This window comes from Mastigoproctus giganteus, chromosome 1 (genome assembly GCF_048544385.1).
Source record: "Mastigoproctus giganteus isolate SK-2022 chromosome 1, ASM4854438v1, whole genome shotgun sequence".
Lineage (NCBI taxonomy): Eukaryota > Metazoa > Arthropoda > Arachnida > Uropygi > Thelyphonidae > Mastigoproctus > Mastigoproctus giganteus.
The window spans coordinates 75,504,766-75,525,426 of record NC_143575.1 but is presented as its reverse complement, the minus strand read 5'-3'; the positions used below and the strand labels follow the sequence as shown (position 1 = coordinate 75,525,426).

Genomic DNA, 20,661 nt, shown 5'->3' with positions numbered 1-20,661 from the left:
ACTCAAGTCTACCTTCAACAAACATATTCTGCGTTTTTAGCCTTCAAACCATATATATGTTTGCATGTTGATACCTTACTTTATATTTTTGGAAGACTTTATATATAGATATATATATATAAAGTAAGGCAGCAACATGCAAGTGAAAGATGTGAATTATGAAGACTAAATGGATTCCAACATTCCTTTTCACCATCTAAGACTGAGAAAAAGACCAGCTTTTTATACAAATAGCTACTTTAAATAACGAGTTTTCATGTAACGAGTTCACTAACTTAGAAAAGTATAACGCGTAATACTAAATAGGATTGGTACCAAAAGATAAAATTTACCTACCACAGAAATTTACACTGTACGGTATAATAATACCTGTCATCTTTAATAATAATGGCTAACGTATATTCAGCATATAAGTTGATCTTTGAAGCATTAAAAATTGCCTGAAATTTTAACGCTGACATACACAAAGCAAAAAAATGCTGTGCTTGAATTAAAGGCTTTTTAAAGAATTTAAGATTCACTTTTTTCCCTGGAAAACGTTAACTAAAATTCCCTTGCATCTCATGGTTCGAAGGAATACTAGAAGCACACAGTGATGTCCTTATCTTTAGCTGTGGCTGGAGAGAGTATAGTTAAAAATGTGCAGGCAGCCTTCTAAAAAGCTAGCTCTTTTACTGTGTAACTATTTCAGATCACAGGTAATGGCAACAATAAAAAGGCTGGTTGATGAATTAAACATAGAGTTAACTGCAATTCCAGGGGACTATCCAAACTACCACTGGATATCTCAATTAATGAGCCCTTTAAAGTATTTGTGCATGAGAAGTGAACCAAACAGATAAGAGGTATTGACACACAATTTAACATCAACTGCATGAACAAAGCAAACAACCATTTCCAAAGTGTGTGAATGGGGTGAAAAATTAATTACAGTTAGTCAAAACAAGACAGCTGCCATGTCTTTCAAGAAATATGCAATCCACTTGATGAATCAGTGGCATTCTTGATGGCCTTTAAGATGATGCATTAATTGAAGAAAGTGAAAGTTCAGACCATAAATTCTAAAATAACAAGTGTGACAGTAGCAACAATGCATTATTGGCTTTATATGAGGTGTAAAAACTTTGTTTTACACTTTGAAATACAAATTCACCCGCAAATTTGTATATTTGCAAGTGAAGAGAATACTTTTTTTCCCAAAGTTGACTTATAAAATGTGGGTATCATATCGTTCAAGAGAAGTGCCACAGTCCACAAACCAAACATTGCAGCACACAGTGCATGCATAGTGTCAACTTTCCTGGTGCTCAACACATCATAAATGTTCCCAAAAATGTTGGAAAGCTGTGTTATGGAGTGACAAATCACAGTATAGTTTTCTGATCTAATGGCTATATTTAGCCATTAGGTCTAGCAGATGACAGGATGCTAATGCAGTACACTGACATTGTGGCAGCAGTATGGAGAGGAACCTTTTCTATTTCAGCATGACAATGCAAAAGCTGACTGACCTGCCCAGAACTCTAAACTTGGCCCTGCTTACCACCTTTGGGATAAAACAATTCTTCTGGTCAAGCCAACACACTCAACAAGTAGCTGAATTCACCACTGTGGTGAAATAGAAATGGACCAAATACAACTTTCCCATTATAAAAAATTGGTTTGGGGGTCTATTGACAAGGACATAATGCATAATGAAGGCCCAAGGTGGGCCAACACATTAAAAAATATATTATCAACAAAAATTTCTTGGAAATGTGCAGGCATCCAGTTACTCTGACGTATAGGTCATTGGAAAAGTGTAAAATCCAGGAATTGTACAGAATGTCTATGAAAATGAAATTACTAGACAAGTAGAAATGAACTTTTTTTTTTTCAGTTTTCTTAGGTAATGTATAAAATTCCTAGACAATTCTACACAATACCTGGGAAAATTATGAAATCAACTTCATTTTCCATACATGGTTTTTCCAATTTCTTTCTTTACTTTCCATAGATGGTTTTTCCACTTTCTTTCCTTCCTTTCCATATATGGTTTTTCCAGTTTCCTTCTATCTTTCTTTCTTTCTTTCCCATGATCCATTCACATGGAAAACTGCATGCAATCACTTTATGATACTATTATGTAAGTGAATCTTAGTTTCCAACTACAAAAGGGCACAGGGGAGTATATATTACCCTAGAGTGAATCAAATAAAATAAACTTTTCTTTCATTGCCCTATGCTGTTATTTAAGTGAATCACAGTTCCAGATTTTTATACCAGAGCAAAAGGGGAAGGATAGTACTCACCCTATATCTCACTGTTAAAATGAATATTTTATGAGCCTGGAATAGTATTTCCAACATATGCCATTGTATAAAAGTGCAGCTTTAATATGAGGTAAAAAGGGGAATCCTACCCCCCCCCCACACACACAAATATTCATTTGAATGGAAATATGGAGGAGTATTATTCCCCCCATTTTTGCCCTCATATAAATGTCAGGAACTGTGATTCACTCACATAACATAATAGGATGAAAAGAAAAATTTATTTCATACTTTTCCTAAGCATTGTGTAGAATGACTAGGCAATCTATGAAATTCATTTCTTACTTTGTAGTCATTCTATACAATGTCAGGATTTTACACTTTGCCAGTAACATATATATGTAAATAAAGTTAGAGATTGATGGAATAAAGCTTGTTTACACAGGCTAGACAGATTGCCTCCTTTCACCCTTTCATATTTAAAATTTTACATATATAAAAAGTTTTATATACATAATGTTTAGATCCAAGAAATAATAACCAGTGTTGAGCAACATATTAAACCTATTCCTAAACACTTTTCTGTTTTAGAAAGGCAATCCAAAGGTAAATTTTTGGAAACTAAAGTTCAGAGTTCAAGAACAACAGGCAAATTACTTCAGCAGCATTTAATATAGCTTAGCAACTTGTTATCTAACGTTTTCTGCACAAGAGTTCCAGCTCACTAATTATTAGAATGGATCCCAGTTGCTTTTGATGAAGATGGGATGAGTGTTTCCATCATATCTGGCAAACTTTTGAAGCAAATTAAAAAACATCTCTTTCAAGTATGTATGAGCTTTATATCGACTGTTTCCATCTGACAAAACTTTTACTTCAGATATCTCTACAAAAGAATATCTCTGAATCCTAATGGACCATCTTCACAACTAAATATTACTGTGTTCAAAATCGGCATTACTTTTTCTCACAGTTCAACTTAGGCACAATCTGACCAACCACAACAAGATACAGAGTAAAGCCAATAAACTTTGCGATTCACACAAAGAGCAGCAAACATTGCTTTACCTTAAAGTTCAGAGGCATAACAAAAGTGCACTAGTGCTGATGTAACTGTATCAGATGGCAAGCCATAAATTATCTCAGTCATTCAGCAATGATACTCATACACATTCACAAATCCTTCATGTGGGTACTAAAGGTAATGAAATATTTTAATCTAGTTCCTTTTTTAACAGTGCTTGACAGTTATCCAAATGCATGTCTCCAGTGTTGATTATAGTTTCATCTACCATGTGTGTGACTGACTTAGCCTACAATGAGCATCTTCCAAACATTCTTTCTGATTTTAATGCAGTATATATTCATAATATCTGCATATATTTTCCCGTTTGTTTGCATATTAAAGTTTTACATTTGCCATATCTAATGTACTATTTTTTAATAGTACAAATTATGGCAAGATATTAGATAGATATTAAAAACATGACTTTTTTAATCATCTTTATATACAAAATATGTTTACTTTTAAAAGCTATAAAATGATAATAAACTTATTGGCATCTTTTCTAAAAAATTTCAGTTTTATTTTGCAATTATTCAAACTGTACGTTGTACAATGATTATATGTTTTAAATAATTCCTCTAGATTTCAATGAGCTTTTCTCAAAATAACCATTCAGATGAGAATACAAATGGGAAATATGTAATGTGCTCTTTGATTCCAGTGGAATTTTCTACTAATGTCTGTATCATTTTACTAATAAGTGCTCCATTCACAGTTATAGCATTTTGTAAGGATAGGATTATTTAGTAGACCATCTACTAAAAATACAACTTGCCAAACTTCTATATTCATGGAATTAATAAACCTTCAGTATCAAATTTTAAAGAAATAAGAAATTGCTCATTAGATAGAAAACATTATTCCATGTATAGTAGAGGAATTCATTAGTGATGCAAGGAACATAGCTGCCAATTTTTGGCTTTCAAAAAGCTGGAGATCAGATTTTTAGAAGCAGAAGAAAAATAAGAGATTTCTTGAAAAACGCAGGAGTGCTAAACCAAAAAAAAGGAAGAAAACAGGTAATTTTTTGAAAAAGCAGGTTTTTTTTTTTTAACTCTATCTCCATTGCCATAGAATTGTTTATCAGTACAGTATGCTTTTACACATTAGTTTACCTTACATGTCAATATCCAGTTTCTGTGTTACTGCTTCACATAATAGATTGATCACACAAGATGTCTCCTTACAAATATATTTCATACATATATTTACAAAATATGTATATAATAAAATTATTACTTACATTCCCAATTGGCATGATTTAAATCTGGTATTATGACATGGTTTGTACTTTCTTTGGGCTATTAGAAATAAAACATTTATATATAGTAAATATATTTATATATGTAACCAGAGCCATTCAAATGTTATCAAAATTTTAGAAATGAAATAAAAATTTGAAACATTATATTGGGTGCAATGATAGGTAATTGGTGAAAATAAACTTTTGGACAATGTTCCTGAGAATATTGTGAAAATTTCAAAATTATAAAATAACTATTGTTTTTTGACATTTTTGAAATTATGAAAAAGTTGAACATTGCTGTCATTCTCTTATATTTTCGTGTTGAGCAAGGCTTAAAGTACACACTAAATGCAATGGCCTTTATGCATACTGTAGAAAGAACTTCATGTTATAAGTTGCCTTGGAATTGCCCTACTTTTAACAATTGACATCAACAGAAGGCTAATCTGCCTTTTCTTTAGAGAGGACACATTGCTACAATGGCCCATTTCAAGACCACTTATCTGATGAAGGATTTTCATTAGACAGATAATCTCTAATGACAGTTCTGCAAAACTGTAGTGATAAATTCTTCAATGTGAATTGGGTATGTCAGAACCAGGGTATGTCTACCAGGGGCAAAAGTTGATGACGTCGTAGAGCAGATATCATCTTTTAAGGGCACAAAAGGTGATATACAGTTATATTGAAGGAGGCTGCAAGGGAAGTAAGCAAGCAAACCCTTGGCTATAATTATGAGAGCATCCTTAGATTCAGGAGAGGTGGTTGTTGTTGTTATTTGGTTTAATGACACAAGAGCTACTAAGGCCAAATTGTGTCTGTTCATCGTTAATTCACAAAAAGCATATTGTTAGAGAGGTTAAATTATATGCTTCTGTACAAGCCAATATGTTTTAGATATAATAAAAGTTCTTCAATATTTGCTTCATTTCCTAAGAAATTAGATAAATCAGGTGATATATTCAATGTGGAGAGTGACTGAAAAGTGTTTGACAGGATGGTTGAATGTAAGGGACAATCAACCAGAAAATGATGGACCGTAAGTTGCGCCTGACAGGATGAGCACTGTGGTGGGTTTTCTCCCAATAATAGAAAGAGATGAGTATGATGAGTGTGTCCAATTCTGAGTCTTGCCAGTACCACTTCCTCTTGTCTGTTTCATTGGAAGCCAGACAGCCACAGCTTTGGATCTTCTTTTATCTGGTAAAGTTTATTGTTGATGTCACTTTTCCAGGTCTGTGACCATTTATCGTAGCACGCTTTGCATATGACCGACTTATAATCAGAGAAAGGAACCTGAGGATGTTCTGTGAGAGCGGGTTCAGGATGTTTAGCGGCAAAGTCAGCACTTTCATTTCCCGGAATGCCTGAATGGCTAGGGATCCAGCAAAAACTGATTAACTGATTGGACATGCTGCAAGCAAATAGCTGGGAATGAATCTGTTTCAATGTAGGATGAGAAAAGGAGAAATTCTTCCTTATGGCAGAGACAGCACTAAGAAAATCTGTGTAAATTATGGAAATGAGATGGAAAGCTCAATAATCTTACTAAGCGCTAACTTAGTGGCATATAATTCAGCTGTGAAGATGCTGCAAGCAAGCGGTAGTATGGCTGAACTTGTACATAAAGGAAAAACTGCATGGTTGTTCATAGTATGGTTGTTCATAGTAGCATGAGCTGAATGTAACTAGCTGATATTGCAAGGAGGTACAATATTTTTCCCCCACTGAAGGAAGTGTGTATCTTGAGAGACAGACACATATGTCCAAGGAGCAACAGGTGTAGTTGTGTCTTGGAAAATTTCATTTAAATTGACATTCCAAGTCTGAACAAGCTCCTTGATCCTGAGTGAGGCAGGTCTATTTTCATTTGGCTTGCTCTCATAGAAGGCTTCCTAATGAGTATTATAAAGATACTCCCAACTTGGGTGTGATGGTAGACTCTGGATCTTAGCAGCATAGTGAAGCAGTAGTGTTTTTCTATGCAGATGTAATGGGGGATCTTGCGCTTCAATATATAGACTTTGGATCAGAGAAGTCCTGAAAGCTCTCAGCACAGTCCTCAGAGCACTGTGATGGATCATATTTAGCTGTTTTAAAGTAGTGCTCCTGGCAGAGTCATAATCTAGTCGTGAACGGATTAAACTTCTATAAAGATGCAGCAAAGTACACCGATCAGCTCCCCATGACATAGGTGAGACCGATCGAAGTATATTCAAATGCTTTAAACAAGAAGTTCTCAAATAAGTGATATGTGTTTGAAAATTTAACGAGCACATATCACTTATTTGAGTATTAACAAGCGGGATTGGAGTATTGTTTATTTGTAGTTCAAGTTCGGGATGGAGAGCTCGTTTCTTGCAAAAGTGAGTGACAGTGCATTTCTTTTCTGATAGTCGGTAGCCATTCCATGAAGTCCAGGATTCTATTTTGGTTATGGCAAGTTGGAGCTGCCGTTCGATGGTATTCATACTTTGAGACTGACAGGAAATGGTAAGGTCATCTGCATACATATAAGTTTGAATGGTTTTTGGGACATCTGGTGTCATGCTGCTCACTCAGATTGAAAATAGTGTTGGACTAAGTATTGATCCCTGCAGGACTCTCCCTTCCTGAATGTAAGATGTAGAAAGTATGTTTTTGTATTGGACTTGAAAAGAACGCAACTGCAGGAAATTTTGAATTATTTCCAGCAAATGACCCCTAAGCCCCAGATGGTAAAGGTCCATAATAATACCATGATGCCATGTAGTATCAAATGTTCCAAGATCTAAATTGACCATGGCTAGATGTTGTTTCACGACAAAGGCATTGCAGATATGAGATTTGGCTTTAATGAGCACATCTAGGGTTGATCTATTTTTTCGAAAGTCATACTGGTGATCTGGAAGGAGAGTCTCTGACTCCAGGATGTGAGCCTAGTATGAACCATTCTTTCAAAAATTTTTCCCATGCAGCTCGTAAGAGATATTGGCCTGTAGTTTTCAACACAGGATTTTTTCCTGGTTTTGGTAAGGCGATAATGAACGAATGGCACTATGAAGAAGGATAGGCATTTTCAGAGAAGATCCGATTATAAAAAATTAATAGGGTTCTCAAGTCTTCTCCAAGTAAATGCTTTAGCATAATGTAATGAACTCCACCTGGACCTGCGGCACTATTGGAAGATTTCTTTAATGATTCTTGAAGTTCTATTAACGTAAATGGTTGGTTGTACAGGAATGAGCGGCACGTGAAGAAGTTGATTTTATACCGTTCTGCACCTGCTTTGATGTTCTGGAAGGTGGATGCATAGGTAGCAGAAGCTGAGATTTTTGCAAATGATTCTGCTAATGCATTTGCAACTTCTTCGGGAGTAGAAATGTCTTTCCCTTTCCAATGAAGTATCGGAGAGGGCAGGCCGAGCAAATTTGCCATTTAATGCCTGTATTCTTTTCCAGATGACCCAGTTATCTGTGTAAAGACACGGATACATGGGTCATTTGGTAATGGTGGAGGCAAAAACAATCCATGAATCCCATTTTGCTTTCCACCTAACTTGTCTAGCTTTTGCTTTTAGCCTTTTAAAAGCAATTAGGTTACTAGTGGTGGGATACTTGCAGAAATTATTCCAAGCACTGTTTTTTTCTTGTTTGGCAATTAATCAATCTGTATTCCACCAGTGATTTCTGTGTTATCGATATGGTGTGGATTTTGGAATGGAGGCCTTAGCTGCAGTCAGAATCTGATTGGTTATTATTATTATTATTATCAGCTATAAGGTGCAAGGAAGCCTGAGGCTTATGCCGCACCAGCCAAAAAAAAAATTCCTGAGTTACCCTGAGCGAGAGAGGGAGAGTCAAAAGTAGAAGGGAATCACCAAGGAGAGAAGAATGATGATATCCAGCTCAGGACCCTGGGTGTGCCAAGCCCATAATCACCAGATGTGAGCCCCTGGGGGATGTAAGTGTTTACGTCATCAATATGTTGTCTTTGAACATAAAATCTGTCTAAGCATATTTGGGCAGAATAGCCACCCCAGTTTGCCTTTTTAAACTGCCAAGTGGATTGTTGATCGGGATTTGGAGTTACCCCTGTTTGTAGCGAGCAAATAATTGGAAAGTGATCACTGTTAAAGGGATTGGTTAATACCAACAATGTCATGATTGGAAATATGGATGGTGAACAAATTGATGTCTATTGCAAAAGTAGATCCGATTGCTAAGTGGATGTAGGTAGGAGATCCAGAATTTAATAAATTAAGATCATTATTATGCATGAATTTCTCCTTCAATTTGCCTCTTCTATCCATTGTTTTTTTTTTTTTTTTTGATTTGGTAGTTTTTGGCGCATCGGCTTCTGTGGCCATATTGCACCTCCCAAGGTTTTTGCAGTACTTTGATCCAAGCCCAAAGCGGGAATCGAACCCGCGACCTTTGGGTTGCCGGGCAGGTACTTTACCCACTCGGCTAGCCCGGTCGGCCTATCCATTGTGGCAGATCCCCGAAATGTATGGTGTCCATTAAAGTCACCAAAAAGACAAATTGGAGTTGGTAGTTGTGCAATGAGGTTGTCAAGTTCTGAAAGCAGAAGTGGTACAGATGGCAGAATATAAATGGAAACAATGGTAAATGATACACCAACTGCAATGCGAGCTGCCACAGCTTCTAGGGTGGTTCTCAATTGGATCGGCCTGGATGGTATGTTAGCATTAAAAAGAATAGCAATTCCTCCACGTGCAGGTGATTCTGAGTTCCTATTTTGTCTGTAAATGGTATAACTTGAAAATGGGGTACGAGTAGGAATGCTGATTGGAGTATTTGCGGCTTCGCTTCTTTGTTTTGGAGGATTATCTTTTTTAGAGGTTGAAAGTGTAGAGAGAAGTGTTAGGTGTAACATACATCTGTTTGAGCTGCAGTAAAAACAAAGTTTCGAGTGCGAGCTGCATAGGAGCGACTACTAGGCATGGTCGACATAACTTGTCTACGTGCCTCAGGAAAAGTGACTTTATTTTCTATTTTGTATTTTTGAATTTTCTTTCCTGTAATCCATAGCTCACAAGTTTTGGAAAAAGCTGGGTGGCTTCCTTTGCAGTTTGGGCAAACAGGGGTTTTGACAGAGCAATCCGCTTGAGTGTGATCTTTAGAGCCGCAGATGGGACATATGGCCCATCTGCGGCTCTAAATCACCTCTACATGCCTGCTGCGAATGCCCTTTTTCTGGCATTTGAAGCAGCGAACGGGATTCAGAATATATGGTCTAATACGACAATTCAAATAGCCAGCTTTAATTGAGGATGGCAAGTCTGGTGTACTGAATGTTAAAATGATGGATCTCGTTGGAGTGAGATTTCCGTCTTTTTTAGTCATAATCCATTTCACATTTGTAACTTTTTGACTACTCAGTTCTTAAAGTAGCTCTTCTTTGGAGACTGTAATTAGGTCCCACTCACTGATCACACCCTTTGATGAATTTAAGGTTCTGTGTGGAGTAACTGATACCGTGAGCCCACAAAAAAATTTAAGAGCCACTCAGAATGTTTTGCGGAGGCTATTTCAATGAGGAGATCTCTGGATTGTAGTCTTTTCACCATTTTTGGTGATCCAGTAATTGATTCCAAATATTTTTGAATCAAGAATGATGATAATTTGCCCACGAGTTGGGAGAATAAAGAATGAATCACCAAGAAATTTGGTAATTCATCATGGCATTGTGCTTCCCTTCTAAGGGTTTTGGGTTGGTTGGCGTCATGGTCGTTGTCGGGAATTTCTGACCTTGAGCTTGATGGCTCAAAAGGTGGATAACTGCTCATATCCAAGTTAGCTCCTTTTGGCCCTGGGGTTTATTTTTTCCGCCTAGGTTACTGGGCCCACCACGGGAGCAGTGCCGCTTGTGGCCAAGCGTATAGGTTAGTACGGTTAGTAAGATGAATTAAATTAAAGAAAAAGGTTCTTTCCTTCTTCTGGGCTCTCTTCTTAGTGCTTTTAAGAAAGTAGAGCTATTTAACAGAAAAGTTTAATAAGCAAGGGAGAAAACAAAAGAGAACCTAGTCACTTAGAGAAAAACGTTCTTCAATCGCACGAGAATCGCTTTGCCACCTGGGGTCATTCACAGGAGGTCCCCATGGACGGTAGATGTTCAAAATGTACTCCCAATTCACAAAGGGTGACGCAAATAATTATAAACCTGTTAGTTTAACTTCTATTCCTGGGAAAATAATGGAGTTACTGGTTAAAGTGATGCAGGATCACCTAGACAAGACTGCAGTAATAGTTCAGACACAGCATGGGTTTGTTAAGGGGAAGTCTTGCCTGAATAATTTGATTGGATCCTATGATATGGTCACAAAGGAACTGGATGCAAAAAATAATTTTGATATCATATACTTGGATTTCAGGAAAGCTTTTGATACTGTTGCACATGGAAGACTGCTGTACAAATTGGAGCGATATGGCATTTAGGGCAAGTTGCTGCAATGGATAAAGGGATGGTTAAGTGGGAGATGGCAGAGAGTGGTAATCAACGAACACTGCTCTACATGGACTAAGTGTAGAGTCCATGTTATTAGTGGAGTACCCTAGGGTTTGGTGCTGGGCCCATTGTTGTTTTGTGTATTTATTAATGATACTGATGAAGGTATATCCGGCTTAATGTCCAAGTTTGCAGATGATACAAAAGTTGGCAGGGTTGCTAATGATAGTAAAGACAACATGCTACTGCAACAGGATCTAGAAAAGTTAGGTAATGGGCTGAGAAGTGGCAACTGAAGTTTAATATTGACAAATGCAAAGTACAGCATATACTTGGGTTACTGCTGTAACCCAATCTCTTGGGTTACAGCAGTAACCCAAGAGAAACGTACAGGGAGTGTGATACTACACTCAGGGAGGTGGAAAATGAAAAAGACCTGGGGGTAATTGTGCAATCGGATATGAAGTTCTATGAGCAGTGTAGACGGGCTGCAAGAGCAGGCCATGGAGTTTTGTCAATTATATATAGGAATTCTGCTAGCAGAGACAAAGGTGATTATCTCATTGTATAAGGCGATGGTGAGGCCACAACTTGAGTACTGCGTACAGGTCTGGAAGCCTCATTTTAGGAAAGATGTAGAGTTGCTAGAATAGAGTACAGAGAAGGGCAACAAGACTGGTGAGAGGAATGAAGGGGTTTTCCAGGAGAGGCTTAAATTCTGTCAATTGCAGCATCTGGAGAGTAGGCACTTGCGAGGTGATCTGATTGATGTGTACAAGGCCTTGAATGGTTTGTGCAGGCTCAATGCTGATGGGATACTTCCACTTGCTGAGATTAAGAACTTGAGGGGGCATAGATTCAAATTGAGAAAAGACAGCTGTAGAACAGATGTGTAGAAGTTTGCCTTTAGCTAGCAGGTAGTTGATTGCTGGGACAGACTTCCATCTGTTGTTGTGGAAGTTCATAGGGTAAATAAATTTAAGGCTGAACTAGACAAACATTTGGAGTGAATGGATGGGTGAAATAGGAAGTTTTTTTTTCCCCCCAGGCTGATGCTCTATCAGGTTGCTTTCTTGCATCATATGCCTCAGCTAATGCTAATTTCCTTGCAAGTCACAACAGTACAAGAGAGGGCAAGAATATCCTACTTTTCATAATTTGAAGTTCTAACTTCAAATACCACAGGGCATATCACATCAAATAAGAAAGGATGTCATAGTTGAGTGATCAAATATGAAGTATGCATGTTTGGGCTGACTGTGGTTAGAGCCCATGTAAATGCTAAACAAGGTGCTCTTCTTGTATTCCCTCTGGTTTGTAAATTCCTCTGAGTCTATCTGGTCATCCCGGAGTATGAAAAGAAAAATTTACTTATTTAACTTCATTGCCAATGTTTTGTCAAATAACTATCACTAGAGACCACTATTATCTGATGAATGACCAGTAAAATTTCAAAATAGGTTGCTTAGTATTTCATCTTTTAAATAAATGGTAGAAAAACATTATTTTCAAAGTCTGACATAGCCTCATTTTGTATGTATCAATCAGCAAACTAGGTTAGTTGGTTACTTCTCAAATGTGAAATGCCTCAACAATTTGAGATCAATACACTATACAGCAAACCTAGTTTGCTCTTTGCTATATACAAAATGTGGCTATGTCCTAAATTTACTTGAATAAGTGGTAGATCATGTTTAAGTAATGCTATTTGTTTCAAAGTAGTGCAATACAAATTGTATAGACATGGTAATACAAAGTTCATTCTAATGCAAACATGATGACTACTGCATTCACTAAGCAGCTTAAACTCTGACTATCCCAAAAACACAAGAGAGGAAGTCCTATTTTTCATAATTCTAAGTATCTTCTCATTTTGGATAACATTTGATTATTTTCAGAATAATTTAGAATATTCTGGGTTGCAGTATTTGGTTATAACTCTCAGATAACTAAGTCCATAAAGGTCAGATTTCTATTGTATGTCTTACCATGAAATCTGAACAGATGGTGCTACTGGATGTACACAGAATGAATAACTATAATTTGTAGCAGTGATGTTAACACTATGAGGGCACTGTTTTCTGTTTGAGAAGTAATTTAAAAGTTATAATTTGGAAGTGGTGAAGAAATTTTTCATGACCATAAGTGTCAAAAATGAGAGACAAAGCAGTAGACTGCTCAAAGTGCAGTAAGAAGTGATTGAAAATGTCATAGGAAAAAGTTTTACTATTTTAAACTGGCATACTGCAACTGGTTTCTGAATTGCATCATAAATTGGGATTCTTCAAGGACATGGTACCATGTCTTCAACAAGAAGTCTCTCTGTGCTTGAAAAAAAAAAGTCAGTGTTTAATGCAGTCTCATGTTATTATGTATTGTAATGAAATTTCAGTAAAGCTTTTTATATAGTCTACCCACGAGAAGTTATTATATAAACTGGAGTGATCTGAGATTATAGAGAAGGTCCACAAGTGGATCAAAGGCTAACTGAAGGGCAGGAGACAGAGTGTAATCATAAATGGATATTTTTCTGAGTAGATCTGTTTCAAATCTTTATAAACCCAGAGACACTATATGAGAAACGTCTTAAACCAGAGACATCATATGAGAAACACTTTAAACAAGATACACCACATAATTTCAGTGATGCTGTATTCTTCATCTACTCAGTCCACACAGCTAAAATCTCCAATACCTTTCAACAAGATTTCTCCATTGAAAATTCCATGTCACTGCTAGTTATCATGCAAACATAAAAAATGCAAAATCAAGTTAAACCTATTCTCAATAATTACAGGCAACCCTCGTATAACACAGTATTTCTACAACACGGTTTCACTCTAACACGACTGATAAATTGCAGCAATCCTTGCACAACATGGTACTTTTATAACACAGTTAGAGAATTGCGGAAAACCTCTCAAAACATGGTATTTTTGAATTGTTGTCCGGGGAAAACCCTATTATGTTGGATATAATTTTTCAACATTTCCATTCTTTTTTGTGAATCCCCACTTTTGGCTCGCTAGTCATCATGAAAAAAAAAAAAGGGCCATCCCAGTATTTTATTTTGTTGGAAAATCCCCGTGTTAGGTTCTGTGCTATTGAACTTGTGGAAAAAAGCTAGATTTCAAAGTTTTATTACTATTGGATAATGCGCCAGGCCATCCAAAAGATTTAAGTCATCCAAACGTTGAAGTAATATTCCAACCACCTAATTAATACAGCTTTTTTAATTTACCTTTAAAACTCATTACATCAGAAAGTCGTTACAATGGATTTTGGAAAAAATTTATTCCAAATCTATTGAAGTGATGGAGGAATGGAAATATTTTTCAATTGTGGACTGTATCAGAATCATAGCTTTATCGCTCAAAGTAAAACCAAAAAAAGGTCTTTTCCACCCAGTGTGGGGAGGACGACGCTCCTACCAACTGGGCTACTCACCAGCAGTCAACATTAACTGAGTGTTGGAAAATGTATGGCCAGATTCAGTTCATTCAGAAAATATGGCCGAACTGGCAGAAAACAGAATCTGGTGATAGTGCAACTCGCTAAGTCGGTAGGAGGGGAAGGTTTTGATGATATGACTACTGAAGACATTCAAGAATTACTGGAAGAAAAAGAGGCTGGCAAAGCAGATTTGGTGGAAATGGCATTGGAGGTAAACCAAATCAATTCAGAGGATGATAGCGCAGATGAAAATTCTGAAGTTCTAAATTTTACACTAAAAAGCATAGAGGAAGGCATAGCCCGAGCAATTAGAATCTTATTTTTTGCATGCAGATCATTCGACTGAAAGGAGCACAAAGTTCAAAAGGGAGCTTCAAAAATGCTTAGCTGCTGCCATGAAATTTACAAAGATCTATCAAGCAAAAGCAAACAAACCAGATTACTGACTTTTTTAGAGAGAGCAGAGGATACACAAAATCTAGATGTTGCAGAAGATAGTTCAGAAGGTGAAGATATTCTGCAACAGAATAAAAGTTCTCATTTGATTGAGCTTAGCAGTGATGAAGAGGAAGAAAATTAAATGAACGTACCTTATCTGACACAGTTTGTAAGGCGTTTGTTTACTATTTAGTTATTACTATTTTTAATAAAAATTTAGTTTCCGATAGTTATAAAAAATGGTGTTTTGTTAGCTTTTGGAACGTAATCCCCCTTGTTGCACTGATTCTTAGTCCCGTATAACACTGTTTTGCACTACACAAGATTTTATAGGAAACTAACTACCGTGTTATACGAGGGTTACCTGTATATGCATTTATTGAAAAGCAAAATTTAAAATTATAGGCATTGCTTGCATCCAATTATTATAGCATGCTGGCATTATGCTTTATGGCAGTGCTCTCAAATCTTAAACCCTCTGGCTTTGTGCTATTGAAGAGATTCGTTGGCATACTACTGTTGACAAATAGATTTTTTGATTTACATTTTGCTCACTAAAAGTGAAGCTAACTTCCAAATAACAGAAATGACAAAAAAAAAAAAAAAAAAAACATCTAAAGTACTGAGGGGGGTATTTAAAAATAACAATTTAAAAAATACGTTTTAATATAAAAAATGGATTGTTCACAGTTGTGTTCATAATCATAAAAGACTGAAAATAAAGGCTGCATCAAAAAGTGAACAATTCTGAATTATTTTTTTTATGATTTTTAATGTTATAATTAGAGTAACTTTTTTTCAAGTGCACATGTGAACCACAAAAAATACTGGAATAACTACTTAAGGGTTAATTAATATCACTGAGAGACTACAGAGAAGGCTGTACTCAGTGTTATCAGGGGCTGTATTTCCCTGTACTCTCAACAATTAATAAATGAGTGAATACAAGGAAGGTTATTAAAATTGGTTGATGATTTGAGGATTGGGAAAGCAGTTAATAACCAAAACCAGTCTATGCTCCTTTCAAAATGACTTGAGCTGGTTATAAATATGGTTTGGATATTTCAACTAAGGTTTTATACTATAAAAGGTCTTGCACCTGAGAAACAGAAATCTAGGAGTAACATATAGACTGAGGGGATGGAGCAGTTCAAAATGAAAAAGATTTCAATCAAAGAATACAATCAAATATGAAGGTTACCATGCATGTAAACAGGTAGCCAGATGGTATATTCTAACAATTTATTTGGTCTGAACTTGGGATATTATATTGAGATCTGGAGGCAGTACCTAAAAAGAGTCTCTAAAACTTCTAGAGAGAATTCAAAGAAGTATGATCAGATTGGTGAGGAGTGCCTAATGTGTCCCTAACAAGGAAAACTTAAAGCAAGGTTACACAATTAGACCTTGAGAAGATCCTGACTGAAGTGTGCAAGGCTCCTGAAAAGTAATATGGAATGAAGCCTGTTCAAAAAATATCCAGATTGCTATGATATAGTGACATAAGCATACTTAAGGGTGGATGACTTCCTCTCTCCCCTTTGAAATGATGTCCTTTTGAAGTGAAACTCTTAATCCAATGATCTTCCCACACTCAGAAGTACTTCTGGAAAGCTTGTTTCAAAATCACTGAAAGCTAAGTCATTGTGTTAATTTTCACTGTTCGTATATCATCCAATTGAAGTGCTTTCATATTTTTTTGAATCTGAGGAACAAAAATATCATGGAGTACAGTGAACATGGTGGGGGGGGGCCTACTGGACTTGTGTAATTCTGTGTTTGACAATCAACACTCTATACAAATGCAATGATACATTATTGTGGTGAAGCAACCAGTTTTGGAACTTTTCTTATAATAATTTCAAAACCTTGTCTGACCTGTTAACAGAGCAACACTGTGAGCACTGCAATCAACACTCTGTACAAATGCAATGGTACATTATTTTGGTGAAGCAACCAGTACTGGAACTTTTCTGGTCTTTTCTCATAATAATTTCAAAAATGTCTCATCATTAGTTGCTTGTTCAAACAAGTTAGAAGCAACTCGACAGCAGTGCTCACAGTGTTGCACTGTTAAGAGGCATGGCACGAACATTACAGAAACATGCCTCTCGTTCAGAGTTTTCATTAAAATGGCAAGAGCACGATCCAACTGAAAAACAAATATTTTCAGCAATTTCATGAACAATTAATCTTTGGTCATTTCATGCCAAATATTGCATTTGAGACATGATTTCATTATTTGTTCAAGATGAGGGCTATCCAGATGCAGATCACTTTTAATAGACTCCCTATTTTCTTTGAAATTATGGTACCAATCAAAAACTTGTGTATGGCCCCAATGCAATTTTAAGGTTTGATGTTCACTTTTGGTCTTTAACAATTTTAAAGAAAAATTTAGCAGATACAAAATGTTGTTTAGTGCACTATGATGCTGAAATACTATAAGATATGAAAACGTCTTCATTATCAGGTGACAAAATTTTTATTTTTAGTAGTAGTGGCAAATGATGCAATAAAGCAAACTTATACAGCATCAGCCAAAAAAAAAAAAAAAAAAACCTTCTCATTTTACCTGTCCATTCCCTCTAACAGTTTATCTAATTATTCCTTGAATTTATTCAAATTACCCATCCAACTCTAAAATACCAAATAGGAGTTTGCTCTAACAATCAACATCCTCTGGTTGAAAGCAAATTTCAACACATCAGACCTGCAACCATCCTTCCTCAATTTGAATTTATGTTTCCTCATGTGCACACTCTTGAGCAAGTGCAAGGATTCTATCAGCACAGAGCATAATCGATCCATTCAAGGCATTGAACATCACAAATCAGATCTCCTCATAGGTGTCTAATCTCTAGATTACTAGTCTACAGATGCTGCAATTTGTAAAACTGAAGCTTTCCTGGCAAGAGTACTCTTTTGATCCCTTAACCAACCTTGCTGCTCTTCTCTGCACCCATTCAAATAGATTCATATCCTTCGTAAAATGAGGCTTCCAGATCTGTATGCAGTACTCAAGATGCGGCATAATCATTGCCTTATACAATGGGATAATCACATCTTTGTCTCTGCTGGCAAAATTCCTGTATATCATTGACAAACTCCATGAGCTGTGTTGGAAGCCTGTCTGCAATTACCCCCAATACTTTTTCATTATCCACTACCCTGATTGTGGTACCATGCAGCTGGTACATTAATCTGAGATTACTGCTCCCATATCAAATACCATGCATTTATGAGTTAAACTTCAATTGCCACTTTTCAGCCCATCTGCCTAATTTGTCTAGATCATGTTGCAGTAGGATAGCCTGATTATTGATTAATTCCCCCTGCCAACCATTGTATCATCTGCAAACTTGGATATTAAGCTGGATATGCCTTCATCGATATAATTAATAAGTACAGAAAACAACAATGGACCCAGCCCTAAACCCTGGGGAACTCTGCTAATAACTTTAGTCCAAGAAGAGCAGTGCCCAGTAATGACCACTCTCTGTCTTCTTCCACTCAACCATCCTTTATCTAAAGTAGCAACGTGCCCTTAATGCTTTACTGATCCAAATTGTAAAGCAGTCTTTTATGTGCAACAGTATCAAAAGCTTTTCTGAATATAGAAGTATACTGTAAGCCAAATGACTGCAATCAGTATAAGAAACGACTATACAGGCAAACAGAGTGAGCCAACAAATCTGAATCTTATAATGGGAGACTAACTTTCCAGATTTTGACTAAAACTTGTGGATCAGTCACTATTACAGTAGCAGAACTTTTCGAGATTTATTGGATGGCTGTTTTCTACAACAACACATTAGAGAATAAACAAGAGAATGCAATAATCTTGATTTAATTATCAGCAGTAACTCTTCATACATTAAGTATCTCTAGAAAAAGGAACCATTAGGGGACAGTAATCATGATATATAGTGATGTAGGATTTAATAAAAGATAACAGTCAAGGGAAGGTATTTAGCTTTAGTAAAGGTGACTATAATGTCTTAGACAGTTTTTAAACTATTTCAGCGGAACCAACTGATAATGTTACTAACAAAAAATTTAACATGGGAAGTAAACACAGAAGCTACTAGGCTTTTTATACCAATTAAGAGATACTGTTCAAAGTTTAGACCTAGGTGGAAATCAGATGAACTGATGAGACTACTGGAAGAGAAGAAAAATGGAGGGAATGATTATTTCAGAAACGCAGCAAGTGCAAACTAGTACAAATTAGTTTGAACTTAAAAATATGCTTGCCTTTCTTTGCATTCTAAGAATGCAAAGACTTCTCATAATCTTTCTACTGATGACCCTGTCCAGGTCGATGAAAAACTTAATATATATTTTGTATTCTTGCATGAAGAAGTATCTAACAATTGGAATACTAGAAGTATATAGAGTTATACCTGAGAACTAATTTATTTTGCAATGATTGAAGGAAAAATGGAAGAGAAATTGTTGAAGCTAATAGTAAATAAGGCACCTGGGCTTTACATTAAAAGAAGCTGCAAGAGAGGTAAGCAAACCATTTACTATCATTATAAGAACATCCTTGGATTCAGAGGTGTCTCTATAGATGGATATGTGCAAATGTCTCTCCTATATACTAAGGCAAAATCATGCGTGAAGTGAGTAACTAGAGACCTCTAAGCTTGACTTCCATTCCATGGAATATACAGAGTCAGTGATTAAAGAAGTATTGCAGGATCATCTTGAAAGGAATGCAGTTATCGAAAACTCATAGCATGGAGCGATCTTATCTGACCAATCTGATTAGCTGGTATAACACAGTAACAAGGAACTGCTTGCAAAAAATAATGCTGACATAATGTACTTAGATATCAGTAAAGCTTTTGACACTGTGCCACCTGAAAGACAGCTGTACAAACTGGAACAGTATGGCACTGGAGGCCAATTACTGCCATGGATAAAGTGATGGTTGATTGGCAGAAGACAGATGGTGGTTATAAATGGGTTCTCCTCTTCTTGGACTATTGTAGATACTTGAGTATAAGTCAATAGTTGCTTAATCATTTAATATCAAGGTAAGTGATAACAGTATGTTTTATTTTATAAAAAAATTAAAAGGATCAGCAAAAAATCAAATATCAGCTAAGCCCCCAAAGTATTTCCTAATATCAAATTATACAATGGTTTGATATCATTTTTAACATCCCAAGGCCAAAACTAGGTGTTTCTTATACTTGAAGTTGACTTGTGGTTGAATATCTACAGTAAAGTTATTAGTAGCGTCCCTAAGGGACTCTACTAATAACATCACTGGACCTCTTATTGTTTTCAATATTTATTAGAGATAATAATGAGAGCATATCAAACTTACTGTCTAAGCTTGCATGATAAAAAGGTTAGCAGGGCAATTAACAACAGGCTATACCACTGCAACAAGACCTAGAAAAATCGGTAAGATGTCCTGAGAAGTGGCAATTGAAATTTAATATTGATAAATGCAAAATACTGCATATGTGCAATAATAATCCAGGAATAACAGTCGTGGTAGTACCACCCAATTTTCACCATGTAAGAACTCTCTGCTGACTGTCAAGCTTCAATGCAATAAATTCCTGGTTTGGATCTTACTGAAAACAAATTCATAAAAAAAAATTCTTTGACCTTAAATCCAATACACTTCTCCTCTACAATGTCTTGCTGAAGGCAACTTCCAAAACAGTTGATAAAATGCCTTACTAAAGATCATCTTAGAACTTGGCAAAGACCCTACAGATACAACAGTTTAC

General features: G+C 36.2%; 1 protein-coding gene across 1 annotated transcript in view; it reads right to left on the bottom strand.

The window, feature by feature from the left end:
* LOC150090898 (nicotinamide riboside kinase 1) overlaps positions 1-20,661 on the bottom strand; it is a 147,125-nt gene that overhangs the window by 54,351 nt on the left and 72,113 nt on the right. The window contains exon 3 of the mRNA XM_090376792.1: positions 4,562-4,619. Coding sequence (XP_090232918.1) covers positions 4,562-4,619 — 58 coding nt within the window. The remainder of the gene's footprint in view (positions 1-4,561; positions 4,620-20,661) is intronic.